The sequence below is a fragment of the Acomys russatus genome, chromosome 27 (assembly GCF_903995435.1).
Source record: "Acomys russatus chromosome 27, mAcoRus1.1, whole genome shotgun sequence".
Classification (NCBI taxonomy): domain Eukaryota; kingdom Metazoa; phylum Chordata; class Mammalia; order Rodentia; family Muridae; genus Acomys; species Acomys russatus.
Genome location: NC_067163.1, coordinates 55,316,759 through 55,331,807, shown reverse-complemented (window position 1 = coordinate 55,331,807; position 15,049 = coordinate 55,316,759). Strand labels below are relative to the sequence as shown.

Here is a 15,049-nt window from a genome sequence, read left to right as displayed (position 1 = left end):
CTTCCCTCTTCACCTTCAAAGATCCCTGAGTCCTTTGAAGTCCATCCAATTAGAGTTTACTGCAGCATCTCTTCAGCCATCCAGTGATCTCTTTGTTACCTGATGTCTCCTAAAAAAAAAAAAAAAAAAAAAAGAAAAGAAAAGAAAAAACCATCACACTTGTTTCCTGTGCTATTCCTCTCCTGAGTTAGTCATGTTGCTGTCAAGTAGATGAGGCTGCCGACACCGAAGCCTCCCGCCCCCAACTTTCTCGGTGTGCTCTCCTGCATTGATCCTTCTCAGTTTAATCAAACCTATGTATGTCCTTGCCACTAACATCACGACTAACCCTGTCACCTCTGGACTCTCAGTTCTAGGCAAGCTAGTTGGCACCTCCCACATCTTTGCTCAGTTTGACCTCACTTAGATCAGCCGTCCAGCGGCCTCGGGTCTTTTTCTCTCTCCATCACTATACCTTTCCCGCCTTCCCTTTAAAAAATAACCCTGAGCTTGGCTTCTCGAGTCTAGCACTAATGCCTCTTCTTTTGAAAGTGAGCTTTGCTTCTGAGATTCTCTTCTGGCAAAGTAGTAGGCCCGAGCAGGAACATCAAGCAGAGCAACACATGACTAGGGTCTTTTTATTCATCTTGTTTTATTTTTTGCAGTGCTGGGAATTAAGCTCAGGACCTGATGAGTGCTAGGCAAATGCTCTACCACCGAGACCAAGCTCTATTTTCTTTGCTTTTGCAGTAGTAGAAACCTAAGATTTAACACATGCTAGATTAAACACCCTGCCACTGGGATACATTTTTAGCCTTTTACATTACATTTATTTGCCACACTAACTTTCCCAAGCTGGCTTTGAACTTGCAGATCTTCCTGCCTCTGCTTCCTGAGCAGCTGGGATTACAAGCACATGCCACGAGGCGCAGCCCTCACCTGATATTTACAGCCACAAACCTAAAGTGTGTTTTCCTGCTAATGGCCTTTCTATATACCGCTACTTGTATATTCCCTTTCATTTCCAAAATGAATGTTTGGCTTTTATGTTTCTCCAGACAGACTTCCTGTGTACCCCGTATCTTCATCTTCACCATCCTTTTCCTACAAGGGAGGGCAAGGGGTTCTACGTTCCTGCCACCATTTGTCTGCTTCCCTGCACCTCGGCTCTTAGCTGCTGTGCTCTCCGAGGATGGTTGAAACATTCCAGTGGCCTTCTTAGCTGTAGCCTACACTTTTTCAGCTTTTCCTCCCTTCTCCTACTTGGCTACTTTTCAGAGATAAGAATCCCCCGTTGGGCTGGAGAGATGGCTCGGTGGTTAAGAGCACTTTCTGTTCTTCTAGAGGGCCAAGGCTCCATCACCAGCACACACAGTGTCTCGCAGTCATGTGTAACTCCAGTCCCAGGGGACCTGGTACTGTCTTACGGCCTCTGTTGATGAAACCTCATGGACATGATAAATGGGCAAGCAGGCACACACTGATATGAACAACTAAAAATAAATAAAAAGTTGAACCTGCGCGTGGTGGCAAAACACCTTTGATCCTGGTGCTCAGGAGACAGAGGCAGGAGGATATCTGTGAATTCAGATCCAGCCTTGTCCACATAGTGATTTCCAAGACAGAGTTATTTAAAATAAATAAATAAATAAAAAGAATCCTAGGTATGCAACCTAGGAATATCGATTCTTTATCTGAGTTTTTGCAGGTAACCCTACCCACATCTGAGATTAGAACAAAAAGAGCATTGTGTTCTTTATAATTATGAATATTTGTGTGTGGCAGGGGGTATATACTTGTGAGTGCAGGTACTTGCAGAGGCCAGAGGTGTCAGATCCCCCTGGAGATGGAGCTATAGGCAGTTGTGAGCCACTCAACCTGGTTGTTAGGAACAGAACTTCGATGCTTTGCAAGAGTAGTAAGCTCTCCTAGCCACTGAGCTATCACTTAAACCCCCATTTCTGCTGGGCGTGGTGGTGCACGCCTTTAATCCTAGCACTCGGGAGGCAGATCGCTGTGAGTTCGAGGCCAGCCTGGTCTACAAAGTGAGTCCAGGATGGTGAAGGCTACACAGAGAAACCCTGTCTCAAAAAACCAAAAAACAAAACAAAACAAAACAAAACAAAAAAACATTTCCATGACTTTAAAAACCAAGCATAAAGCAGTAAGTCCTGAGCTTTTGTGCTTACGACCTCTCCTTAGAGCCCTGCCCTTGTGTATTTGCCTGGCCTCTGCACACGGTTGTACCAAGCCCTTCATGCCCCCACCCCACCGATCTTCCCTGCCTCATCACCGAGATGATTGAAGCAAAACGCCTTGAGTTCTCATTGTCTCTCTCTTCTCACTCCCATTGTGTCTGTTCTTGGCGAGGCAGAAAGTTCTACAACTCCACCTTTAAAAAGGTCTCCATTTGGTTCACCCCTGTCTGTTATGGCTTCCAAGCTGAGACTCTCCTGGGCTTACAACAGTGTCTGGCTTTACTCTTATCCTGTGAACCCATCCCTCTAAGAGACCTTGGAAAACACAAGCTGGGCGGTGCTGTTCATCTCCGAAGCGTCAAAGCGTCGCAGGTCCTCTCTGCTCACAGGTTTTAGACACCCAGGCGTCCTTCCTGCTCCTGCATCACACTAAGGCTTCTTCTTTAGCCTGTCAGCTCGTGTTAGGTGCTCCACGCGTTTCTTTCTCTTCCTTTTTGTGGTAAACAAGATCTCAGCTTACCCCCACTTCCAGCCCCCCCCCCTTCAGCATTTCCTTGGCTTCCCAAATGCACACTGGTTTTTCTTCCAGTCACTCTGACATTTGGATACATGAAGTTTCATAGTTCTCAGATTTATTTTCTTCACTTAATTGTCTTAGCGTTTATTTTTGTTATCTGTCTGTCCTTGAATGTGAGCTCCCTTTGAGTGATGCTCATCTTCTGTGTTTATTTGCTAGTACCGGTTTTAAGACAGTGCCTTAGTATGTAGGCCTTGAATTTATAATCCTCTCCACTCAGCCTAGTAGAAAAGCCATTGGGGGTCTAATAACATGGCCTCACAGTCCAAAGGTAAAAAGGTACAAGGATGCTTATTTGCTAACTATGCTAAACAAAGCCAGCACCTCTAACAGGGGTCCTGTGCCTCACTCTGAGTGGTTAGAACTTGGTTTCACATGCTTACCAGTCGGCACTGGCGTAGTTGATAAGTACAATAAAACATTTGAGCATATATTTTGATTTTGGGGAAAAACATCAATTTTTGCATCTTTCCTATTTCTCTTTTTAAGCATTTTCTATTAAAATAGTTCTTCCTTGTTAAGGTTATTTTTTTTTTTAAAATAAAACTATGTTTGTTTTTTTTTAACCCCACTATCACATAAATAATTGAAACTCTATTATTTTATTTATTTGTTTGTTTGTTTGTTTTTCAAGACAGGGTTTCTCTGTGTAATAGCCCTGGCTGTCCTGGAACTCCCTTTTAGACCAGGATGGCCTGGAACTCACAGAGATCCACCTGCCTCTGCCTCCCGAGTGCTGGGATTAAAGGCGTGCGCCACCACCGCCCGGCTTTACTCTCAACCCTCTAATCTAATCTGGCTTCCTCCCCATTTACATCCTAGAGACACTGGCACTTTGTAGCTTTTTCTATTCCAGCTCTCACGATGTCTCCTGGGCCTCTCCCATGGCTCAATCCCCCATTTCCTCCTCTAACTCCTCCTCCCCTGGCTGGCAGGAAGTCCAGCCCTATTCTCCCCTGTTCAGTGATTGGCTGTAAGTTGCTTTATTGTCATATTAGGGGACAGTTGGGGAGCAGTGTTTATGTCCCGTCCAGCAGGACCAGTAATTACAGGGTCGCGAGGGGAGCCGTACCTGAAATGATGGGATGGGAAAGAAAGAGGCGAGACCAAGTAGCGTTCCTATCAAGGTCCGTTTATTGAATCGAAAGCAAAAGCTTATATGGGGTGGAGGCAGGAACTAAGCAGTAGGAGGGGCCCGAGAATATCTAGCTAACTATCTCTCGGGAAGTCCTGAGCTAACCTGCTAAACAACATCTGCAGAAGCTGAAAGGAGGAGGGTATGCAGAGGCTGAAAGAAGGAAGTTATGCAGAGGCTGAAAGAAGGGAGTTATGCAGAGGCCGAAAGGAGGAAGTTAGCTTTGGAACGGGGCATCAGTATTTTTTCAAAGCTAGTAGGCTCTTTTAGCCTTGAATGACCCCGGGCTGGCTCCGAACATGTTTACACACCATTGAGACAGGAGATTCTTAGGACAAGGACCGTAACCAGATATGGTGGATACAGAAGTCACCATTTGAATTACACAACAATCTTATGCCTGTGCTTTCTTATGCGGTTTAATGCTTTGCTAGAGAAGACAATACATTTTTCTTGTGTTTGCCACAGCCTCTCTAGTACTGGGATTACAGACTTCCACTGTGTTTGCTTCTTCGTTTATCTTTTAAAAAATATTTTACTTTATATTTTATGTGTATGGGTGTTTTGCCTGTATGTATGTTTTATGCATCACATGCATGCCCAGTGCCTGAAACACTGGAGTTACACACAGTTATGAGCCACCATGTTGGGGCTGGGAATCAAACCTGGACCCTCCGGAAGAGCAGCCAGTGCTCTTACCACTGAGACATCTCTCTAGCCCTTTTTTGTGTTCATCTTATTTACTGCTCAATTTCTGGTCTTAAGAATACCTGGCAAACCAGGCGGTGGTGGCACACACCTTTAATCCCAGCACTTGGGAGGCAGAGGCAGGAGGATCGCTGTGAGTTTGAGGCCAGCCTGGTCTACAAAGTGAGTCTAGGACAGCCAAGGCTACACAGAGAGACCCTGTCTCGAAAAAAAAAAAAAAGAATACCTGGCATATGATAAGGCTCATCAGAAAGAAAGCAAGAAAAGAAGGAGAGAGATGGGACTAGGAGGAGAGAAGAACTCAGCAATAATAGGTAGAAATGTCAAGGTCATGTCGTTCACAAGTGGCCAAGCCACATACTGAACCCTAAATTATATTATCCAAAATCAGTGCTACAGATCATCTCACTAGTCAGCCATTGGCATGCATAAGAGTCGCTTGGTTATCCTCACAGGAGTATGAGCTTCCTGGCAACTCAAATTCTTGACTTGCTTATGATCCGTCATCTTGTTGCTTTTTCACCATCCTAGATGTGTAGCTAGCCTTTCTGAGCCTTGGCTCCCACATGTGGCCAGAACAGAGCTGTTACTATGTCTTGCCAGGGAGTGCTGCAGGATATTTGATCACACTGTGAGCCCTGAGATGGTGTTATTTACTGGAAAATCCCTTAGCACACACCTTTAACCCAAGAGCTTTCTGCTTGGCTTACTGAGTCACTTGCCAGAAAGTCCAAGGAGGAGCTAGAGAAAGCCTTGTTCTTGAGGGAAGCAGGGATGTGGGGTCCTGACACCTCTGCTTGTGAGTTACATAGAGATCTCCAAATCATACAACAAAGTGGTTTGGGGACCTGGACGTCTCAAAGGTACTTGGCTGAACTGTAGGAAATAATAAGATGCTTTAGATTAAGTCGAGTGTGTCCTAAAGTAAGCTTCTGTGTCCTTCCACAGGTCTGGCTTTCTTGCCTGCCAGTGTGGCCTACCTCATTGGCACAAACCTTTTTGGTGTGTTGGCCAACAAGATGGGTCGGTATGTAGCCTGGAAACTGGAAGAACGACTGAACTGTCTGTCACCTAACAGTGACCTTTGAACCCGTCCCTGTACTTGGGATAGTGTGGGACACAGTGATAGAAATTGCCACGCAGGAGGCTGGTGGGTAGGTGGTGAGGACAGTATAAAGAACGGATCATCCTGAGCTGGCTGCTGTGGAGGAGACAGTGCTTACACAACGGTAGCCCTTCCTTTCCAGCTAACGAGGTAATGTCATCCCAACAGAAGTAGTGTGTACCTGGGGGCAGCGGTTGCCAAACTCTATTCCACGAAACCCCAGGGGATTCTCGGCAGGCCCATCAGAAGTGCACAAGGGATCTGAGTTTGAAGGGGCAAGAAGCATGAATCTGGATCCTCTTCTCCTACTATCATTATGGAGTGGCTCTCGTTTTCATTTTATTATTGTAGCTCAGCAGAAGGATTTTAAAAATGCATTTGAAATCACTGTTGTAGGAGATTAGGGACAAGGAGGAATTGCATATTTTCATGTGGTTTTTTTTTTTTTTTTTTTTTTTAGATGGATTTGTAAGACCATATATGTTATGAGTAGGTAGAATTTGAACTGGGCTGGAGAGATGGCTCAGTGGGTAAATGTTCTTGCCACAAAAGCCCAGTGATTCGAGTTCAGTTCCTAGAAGCCACATAGAGGTAGAAGGAGAGACCTGACTCCACAAAGTTGCCCTCTCACCTCCACTTGCATGCTCTGGTGTGCCACTTCTCACATCACCTGCCCCCAACACTCCCTTTTCTCACACACACTAATAATTAATAGAAACTATAAAAAGGAAGCAACACGAATTGGCAGATACCAATAATCAAGTCCAAGAACATCTCCCAAGAGCTGAGTTCTTTTGGAACCAGCAGACTTGAGTTCTCAGGGAAACAAGCATACATCCCACTGTGCTACTCCCAACATGGTATGAGAAGAGCTATGAGCACAGCATGGAGAGGTTGTCCAGAAAAAGACAGGGACAGAAAGGGGTTCGATCTGGTCCTGCAGAGATGCAGTTCCTTCCCAGAATCTATGGAGTTACTTGAATTAGGGTGTGTAGGATTATACAAGGTGACAAGTGGTAGCCAGCTCTGTGCAGACAGTATGTGACAATGACAATGGCTCTTTCCTTCCAGGTGGCTGTGCTCCCTTTTTGGAATGGTGGCAGTAGGTATCAGCTTGCTCTGTGTAAGTACAAGACCCAATTGGTAAAGGAAGAACGCTAGACATTTTTTTTTTTTTTTTTTTTTGGTTTTTCGAGACAGGGTTTCTCTGTGTAGCCTTGGCCATCCTGGACTCACTTTGTAGACCAGGCTGGCCTCGAACTCACAGCGATCCGCCTACCTCTGCCTCCCGAGTGCTGGGATTACAGGTGTGCGCCACCACGCCTGGCTGAACGCTAGACATTTTAAGATCACTTTCCTTCAAATGAGCAGTAGGCTGACTTGATAGGAATTTCTGGAAAATTTGTTTCTACATGGTCAGAAATTGGCTCTGAAGGAGATGCTGCCAACAGAAACGGCATGCCAACAAAAGGAGGTGGAAATGGAGAGGAATAGGACAGTGGGTGGGAGGAACCAGAGGTGTGAGGCTGTGCACACAGACGTGTGAAGTGAAACATGTTGGTATGTATTTTTGGAGCTATCCAGCCAATGATGCTTTATGAATGCATTTACTCAGTCTACTGTGACAATTCCTATAAGCCACCAGGGCAGGTACCATCCATAAATGGCTCAGTCTCTAGAACCAGAACATTTGGTAGAACAAAGAAAACAGGGATTTCCACCTCTAAGAGCCCTTTGTACTCCCACGCCGTTACTGTCTCCCATCCTCAGTGGAGACCATCAGTCCATTTGGCTCCAGGCTAAAAGGATATGAAAACAGAGCTGTAAAGCTCTGAGCACTGCACTCAGGATGAGCTAGAGCCCCCGGTGGTGGGCAGGAGCTCAGGGCTCTATTCCAGATTTGCCCGTGCCACTTGTGAGGGCCTGCTCAATATTGTCACTCAAGGATTCTGCTTGCATCTCATGGGTGTTTGACTTCAGAATGGAGAGGGCACATAAAACGCCCTCAGTAAATCAGCCCTGTCATTGACACTTACAAGCGCCACTTGGGCTGTTGCCCCATAATTATAATGAGCTGCTAATGCTAAATGGCATGATAAACCATTTAGTGCCATGTAATGGGGTAGTAGGGCTGGGTGACAAGTTCCAAGGAAAGGGCAGGGACACTGCATAAAAGGGAAGGACAGTTCAGTAGGGGGTGACTGCATGTCATTGCTTGTTCTTGTGGCACCCGAATGATGCCACCGGTCTCCCCAGTTATTGAGCTGTTAACTGTTGGGCTCTTTTCTGTTCTTTTGACCCTTTTTGCTTTTGGCCAATGCTTACTAAGTTGGGGTTTCAAATAAAACCCTTGGGGTCCAATTTGGCGGTGCAGGTCTTCAATTCCAGCTACCCCAGGAGGCTAAGATAGGAGGATCAGAAGTTCAAGGCTTGCCTGGGCTACCAAGTAAGTTCAAGTCTAGTTTGAGGAACTTAGTGAGGCTTCATAACAAAACGAAACAAAAGAAAGAGGTGCAGGCATTTGCCTAGTCTGCACAGGGCCCTAGGTTCAGTCCGCCATAATGTTAAATAAGTAACAAGCAGATTCGATGGTGTCACTGATGGCCACATACAGGGATGAATGAGAGCAGCAGTGTGTTATGTAGAGAGTGGAGATGATGAGGAAGAATCGCTCACAAACAGAAAAGGACCCTTGCTGTGATACGATGGAGCTGAGTCTGAGGTTCAGACTTGGTCTTGCTGCTTACTGGCTTCATACCTTTGGGTGGTACCAGTGCAGTTTTCATGTGGTCAAGGTGGAGAGGAAGATTATTCTTCAAAAGAACGCGTGAGAAATCAGAGGTAATGCATGTGGCCCATGTCACAAATACATGGTCATGTGAAGACCCTGCACCCTCCCCCTCCTAGCCCCGTGGCACTCTGAAGATCTCTTCTTCCCTCCCGTTCCAGGTACCCTTAGCTCACAATATTTTTGGCCTCATTGGCCCCAATGCAGGCCTTGGCTTTGCCATAGGTAAGTAGTGGCCTCAAAGTAAAAAAGAAGCCTTGGAAAACTTCCTTTGGGCCAGGTCCCTTTTCTTCCCATTTTCCTGTCAGGAGAGGCGGGTGGGAAAACAGGGATGGGAGAGAAGCTGCAGATGTCCGGAGGGGGCTCATGGCTCCTACCTGGATCTGTGTCAGTGCTTAGTGTGAGGACAGCTGGCCAAGGGAGTAGACTAAATGGAGGCAGCATGGAGGGCACTGCTATGGGCAAGCTGACTGACCGCATCCTGCTTGTTCTGGCCACAGGCATGGTGGATTCCTCTTTGATGCCCATCATGGGATACCTGGTGGACTTACGCCACACCTCCGTGTATGGGAGTGTCTACGCCATCGCCGATGTGGCTTTTTGCATGGGCTTTGCTATTGGTAGGTTGGTTGGGGGTAGGGGGGCAGATGGGAGCTCCCAGGCTCAAGTGACCCCAGTCTCCCCTGTCCATTGTTGCTTACCTGGATGTGGAGCCAGTGGCTTTATTCTCTTAGAGATCTGAAGATAGTGGAATCTGCCACAGCCTCTCTGGTTACTCACTGTCCCCAGCCGTGGTGTTTCAAAGGCGACTGACTCAGAAAACACTTGGAATTTGATTTATTTTTTTTTCCCACAGGTCCATCTACTGGGGGTGCTGTTGTGCAGGTCATTGGCTTCCCTTGGCTCATGGTCATCATTGGCGTCATCAACATTGTCTATGCCCCTCTCTGCTTCTTCCTGAAGAACCCTCCAGCTAAGGAAGAGAAGCTTGTAAGGCCCCCTGAGCACGGACTGAAATCCATGTCTGTTTCCTCCTGTGGGTCCCCTGACCTTTCACCTCGAGCTCATTTCCTCTGCTGCTCATGCCTTTGCTGGGTAGCATTTCCTGTTCTTCCTGACACACTCATCCTTCCCTCGTACCCTTGACTTCCCATTCTCTCTCTATGCAACCAGGCCCCTTATTATCTAGATGTTAAGTAAAGGAGGAAAATGGGGAGCAGGCATAGTGACACACATCTGAAATCCCAGCATTTGGGGAGCATAGTATAGAAGCTCAAGGTAATCCTCAGCTACGTATTGAATTAAAAAGGTCAGCCTGGCCTTCATAAGACCTACTCACACAAAACATTCAAACAAAACTAAGACAGAAAAAAAGAAAACACGAGGCTCTTCCTAAGAGTTAGGGGTATTGCCTGTAAAAGGCTTCCTATCCTGTGGCTACTATAGCTAACAGCAGGACTCAGCTTACTAAGCTCTCTCTTTTGTAAATAACAATGTTCCATTGAGTAAGTTCCTCATTCACTCAAAAGCTCTTTCATTATCCGTATCAGGTGCTGTCTTTTTTAATTTAAAATTTTTTTTTTTTGTTTTTTTTTTTTTCGAGACAAGGTTTCTCTGTGTAGCCTTGGCCATCCTGGACTCACTTTGTAGACCAGGCTGGCCTTGAACTCACAGTGATCCGCCTGCCTCTGCCTCCTGAGTGCTGGGATTAAAGGCGTGCGCCACCACGCCCGGCTCAGGTGCTGTCTTTTTAAAAGTGTATTCCATTTTATTTATTTTTGTCATTGTGTGGTGCATCCAAGTTAGGGAGTAAAAGGAGAATGTTGTCTTCTTTTATTATTCTTTGCCTCACTGCCTTGCACCAGGCTCTCTCAGTGTGCTAGAGGCTCGCCCTTTGGTCTGCGATGGTCGTCTCTACCCACCAGTGTAGAATTACAGGCATACGACCAGGAGCAGTGTTTTATATGGGTGCTGGGGGTTCAGCTCCATCCTTATGCTTACAGGGTACGTGTTTATACCTCCAGGGGTCCTGCTCAAACTATGGCACCAGCCAAGGACAATACGTGCAGTAAACTTCGAACCCCTACCCAGATCTAGCCAATGGACAGAACATTCTCCACAGTTGAGTGGAGAGTGGGGTCTGACTTTCACATGAACTCTGGTGCCCCATATTTCACCACGTCCCCTGGATGGGGAGACATGGTGGCACTCAGAGGAAGGATAGCAGGCTACCAAGAAGAGGCTTGATACCCTATGAACATATACAGGGGGAGGAGGTCCCCCTCACTCAGAGACATAGGGGAGGGGAGTAAGGGAAAAATGGGAGGGAGGGAAGAATGAATGAGAGGATACAAGGGCCGGGATAACAATTGAGATGTAATATGAATAAACTATATATATATATATTTAAAAGTGTTTATACCTACCCAGCCATCTCAGCTCAGGCCACATCTTTTAAAGTTAAAAAAAAAAAGTCTCCAGGTAAAAAATTTTCTGCTCCATGTGCTTTAGTTAATATGATACTCTGCTCTTCTTTGTCACGGATTGGCTCAGTTGGGGATAGATCCTTGGGATCGGTCCTGTGACACTTCTTGAAGCATAAACATCCCAGCAGCACTAGATGCCTCACCAGGATGGATGTAGAAGCTGCTCAAAGGAAGGAAGTAGGCAGGAAGGACTATAGAGAGGCGTGCCCGTTTCAGCCAGCATCTTGCTATGCCCTGTACCAATTGATGCTACGATTCAAGCACCAGCATATTGGATGTTTTCCCTGACTGGCCTTCATTTGCCTAGGTACCTTAGAAGGCCTGAGCTTATACACGAGGCAGAAAGAGGACGCTATACTTACATCTTGAGGTTTTTTTTTTTTTTAAGTAACACTAAGCTTGGATTTGCTAGTGTGGACAAGAAACAGCATGGTCAAAGATAGGCAGTAAACTAGACGTGGTGGTGCACACCTGTAATCCCAGCACTTGGGAAGCAGAGGCAAGCTAATCTCTGTTAGTTCAAGGCCAGCCTGGTCTAGAAAGGAGTTCCCAGACAGACAGGGCTATTATACAGAGAAACCCTGTCTCAAAAACAACAAACAAACAAACAAACAAAACCAAAACAAAAAAGATATTCTGTAATGTCTATTCTTGCCTCTTGCTGTAGGCAATTGTGAGCCGGGAATGCGCCATGGAAACGCAGATGTATGCAGCCCAGAAGCCCAGGAAGGAGTTTCCCTTGGGGGAGAGCAGCGATGACCCTGACAGTGAGGAGTAGCCACAGAGGGTGACACTGGAGCCCCTGCGCAAGTGACTCCACCAGGCTTGGGTTTCAGTGACCACGTGCTCCCCAGGGCCCACTCTCCTCTGGTGTCTCCCTTCCTCCCTTCGCATTGATGGCTTGCCCTTACTCACCTGTGCAACCCACCTTGCTCTGCCTGTGCTTTGACACCACAGGTGGCCCACTTTCTGTGGGAGGACAGTGCTACTTCCTGCCATACCAAAGAGAGGCTGATGAAAGTTCAGTTGAGACAAGTTCTGCAAGGGGTGACTCACTTCCTGCAGGCAGTGCCTGTGAAACTGGAGGGACAAATGGCAAGCCTTGCTTTGTTCTCTGATTTTCTCTGACATATTCCCAACAGGTCATGAGATTTGATTTCTGTCCTATGATATGTTTTCCTTTATTTTTTTCAGTTGAGCTTCGATATATAGCGTTTTGCTTATTTCTTAAAAAATGTATCTTTATGTGTAGGTGTCTGTGCTAAAATTACTTTACTTTTATTAAATGGAGCCTTCCTGCTTTCTTCACCACCCAGTTGAAAGGCAGCTTTCTTAGGCTTGAGTCAGGTCTGTTATTGTAACTTTTCATATGTTTCCCAAACCTCTTAAACTCTTAAATAAAAGTGGTTGAAGGACAGAAAACAACAACAAACCCCCAAACCAACAACATTGCATTAAACTCAAGAATTCTCTGCATGAAGCGAAAAGAAACTCCTGTAGTTTCTCCCAACTCGTGTTTCCCAATACTAGGAGTAGAATAAGGCATTCACTGCTTACGCTTGTGAGTGAGTGAGTTATTATTCAATGCAGACATGCTAAACCAGATACTGCTTTGTGGCAGGAGAGAATGTGTGGGAAAACACAATGGATTTTGTCAGTCACATGACATTTGGATGCATGTTTGAAATGGTTATTGGGTGATGGAGTCACCCAACCTAAGTAGCTTCTCATTTGTTTGAGCAGAGTAAAATGTAAAAAAAAAAAAAAAAGAAACAAAAAAATCCCCAAAACCACCCAAGTTAGGATATACTGTTCATGCACATGGACACATGAATGCTCAGGTCAGGTTGGGGGAGAATAGCAGAGATGGAGGTGGAGAGAGGGTGCTGTGAGGGTACCCCGATATCAGACAGGGGTGTTCAGTCTTGACCTGAAGTGACTCCTGGATTACTTTGTTCTTCCCTGGGAGTTGGGTAGGTTCAGGACAAAGGCTGACTCACTAGAACACATTTTGGCTGGTGCTCAATGAATCTGTGTACTTGGACAATGAACATCTGGTTAGTGGATGTATGTAGCTTTTTTTTTTCTTTTTTTAAGGTGGAGACTTTGGCTTTAAGCTAGACTTTCTTAATTTTCAGAACTAGATAGACTTGTATCATTTAGTGCTAATGACATGTTTCTCACATTTTAAAGAAGCATAAAGGTAAAATTAGCAAATGACTTACCTTAATGTCCTAGCCATAGCTCCCAAATGAAGGGGGGAGGGGAAGGGAGGGGAGAAAACAGGGGGGAGAGAGAATATGACTGCAGGCCACCAGAGCTTTAAAGTGGGGAGCACTCCCATGTGGGTGCGGTTTGCAATAAAAGTTGAACTTTTTACAGAAACCGTTAATGTGTATTCCAAAACAAAGGAAGAATTTAACAAAAGTTATAAAGTATAAATTTAGTCTTTATTAGTGGCTTTGTAAGCAACATGCAAAGAATGCATGGTAAGTATCAAACATTCGGCAGGTCATGACTACCTGCAAAAAATGAGAATGTTAATCCAGCGAGAATGAGACCCCAGGATTTTTCTGTTAAAGCAGCAGATGATCTACCCAGGAAGCAACTGAGATGCACTGTTATCCCCTCATAAAAGAGGCAGTGAAAGATCTCCCTATGACGGTCGAGCAAAGAACGCAGAAGAACTTCAGAATGCCAGGAAAATGATAGACATTCTCAGAGTGGAGTCAAACCAAAAGGCTTTATTTCCCCAGTACAGAAATGGGATGGCACTTGCACATCCCATTGCCAGGCTGAGGGTACAGGAGGAGTTGAAGAAATACTGCTTTAGTTAAGGTTTCTGTTGCTGTGAAGAGACACCATGACCATGGCAACTCTTATAAAGGAAAACATTTAATTCAGGCTGGGTTACAGTTTGAGAGGCTTAGTCCATTATCATCATGACAGAAAGCATGGCGGCATGCAGGAAGACATGGAGCTGAGAGTTCTACATCTTGGTCCACAGATGGCAGAAGGAGTCTATGACACATTCCTCCAACAAGGCCCCACCTACTCCAACAAGGCCACACCTCCCCCAACAAGGCCACACCTCCCCCAACAAGGCCACACCCACTCAAAGGCCACACCTCCCCCAACAAGGCCACACCTCCTAATAATGCCACTCCTTATGGGCCAAGAATTCAAACACATGAGTCTATGGAAGCCATTCCTATTTAAAACACCACAAATACAGAGCAGAAATGTAGGATGATGGCAGGGAAAGTGGTGTGGAAGAGACAGGAAAAGTCATATTGGGGAGGAACCCAAGTCCAGGAAGCTAGGATTATCATGGTTTACACCTTCTAGAAAGATCTTGTTATGGTAGCCTCAGAGCCTCAGGATGCTCCCACAGTAGTGCAGTCTCCCCACATCAGTGAGCAGAGACTGGAGTGACTTGAAGAATATTCTCTCCCAGTGTGCCGTCTTATGGGATGCAGTCCTCCAAGACCAGGCCTGAGCTGAAGAAGTAGCTGTTAGAAAAAGATTGCATTCTGTCACCCTCTCCTGTGCAGGTCCTCTTAAGTTGACATGAAGAAAGGGCAATGTGACTTGTCCCCAAGGCACTTAAGATGCCCACAGGTAAAAAAAAAAAAAAAAAAAAAAAAAAAAAAAAAAAAAAAAAAAAAAAAAAAGATGCCCACAGGTGGCATGCAGCAGGAAATTGTACGGATCTTTAGCACTTGTACCTAGTAGGCAGAGCCTCCTGGGCTATCACAGGACCCATGTAGATTATACGACTTGGGCCTCCTGAGTTCACCTTACAGCCTTGTGTGTTAGACAAACACTCTGGATCGTGGGAGGAGTACATCCAGACAGCTCTCCAGTTCTCCTGGGAGGGCCTGAAGAGAGGAGTGGCCACAAGTAACTGGGGTAGAAGTAAGCAAGTGCTAGGTTTGAATATGAAATATCCCCTTGAGGCTCGTGTACTGAACGCTTGGCCCCCAACTCACTGTGTTAATTTTAGGAGGTTCTGAAAACTGCAAGGTGAGGCCTGGTTGGAAGAAGTACGTCTCAGCTCAGGGCTGGGGGTC

At 45.8% G+C, this 15,049-nt stretch overlaps 1 protein-coding gene across 2 annotated transcripts in view; it reads left to right on the top strand.

Annotated features, from left to right (window-relative positions):
- Positions 1-11,754, top strand: part of Slc18a1 (solute carrier family 18 member A1) — a 30,818-nt gene extending 19,064 nt beyond the window's left edge. For both annotated transcript variants that reach the window (XM_051169876.1, XM_051169875.1), the window contains 6 exons: positions 5,546-5,624; positions 6,774-6,825; positions 8,652-8,715; positions 8,991-9,110; positions 9,347-9,480; positions 11,644-11,754. In XM_051169876.1, the coding sequence (XP_051025833.1) occupies positions 5,546-5,624; positions 6,774-6,825; positions 8,652-8,715; positions 8,991-9,110; positions 9,347-9,480; positions 11,644-11,754 (560 nt within the window). The remainder of the gene's footprint in view (positions 1-5,545; positions 5,625-6,773; positions 6,826-8,651; positions 8,716-8,990; positions 9,111-9,346; positions 9,481-11,643) is intronic.
- The last annotated feature ends 3,295 nt before the right edge of the window (positions 11,755-15,049 follow it).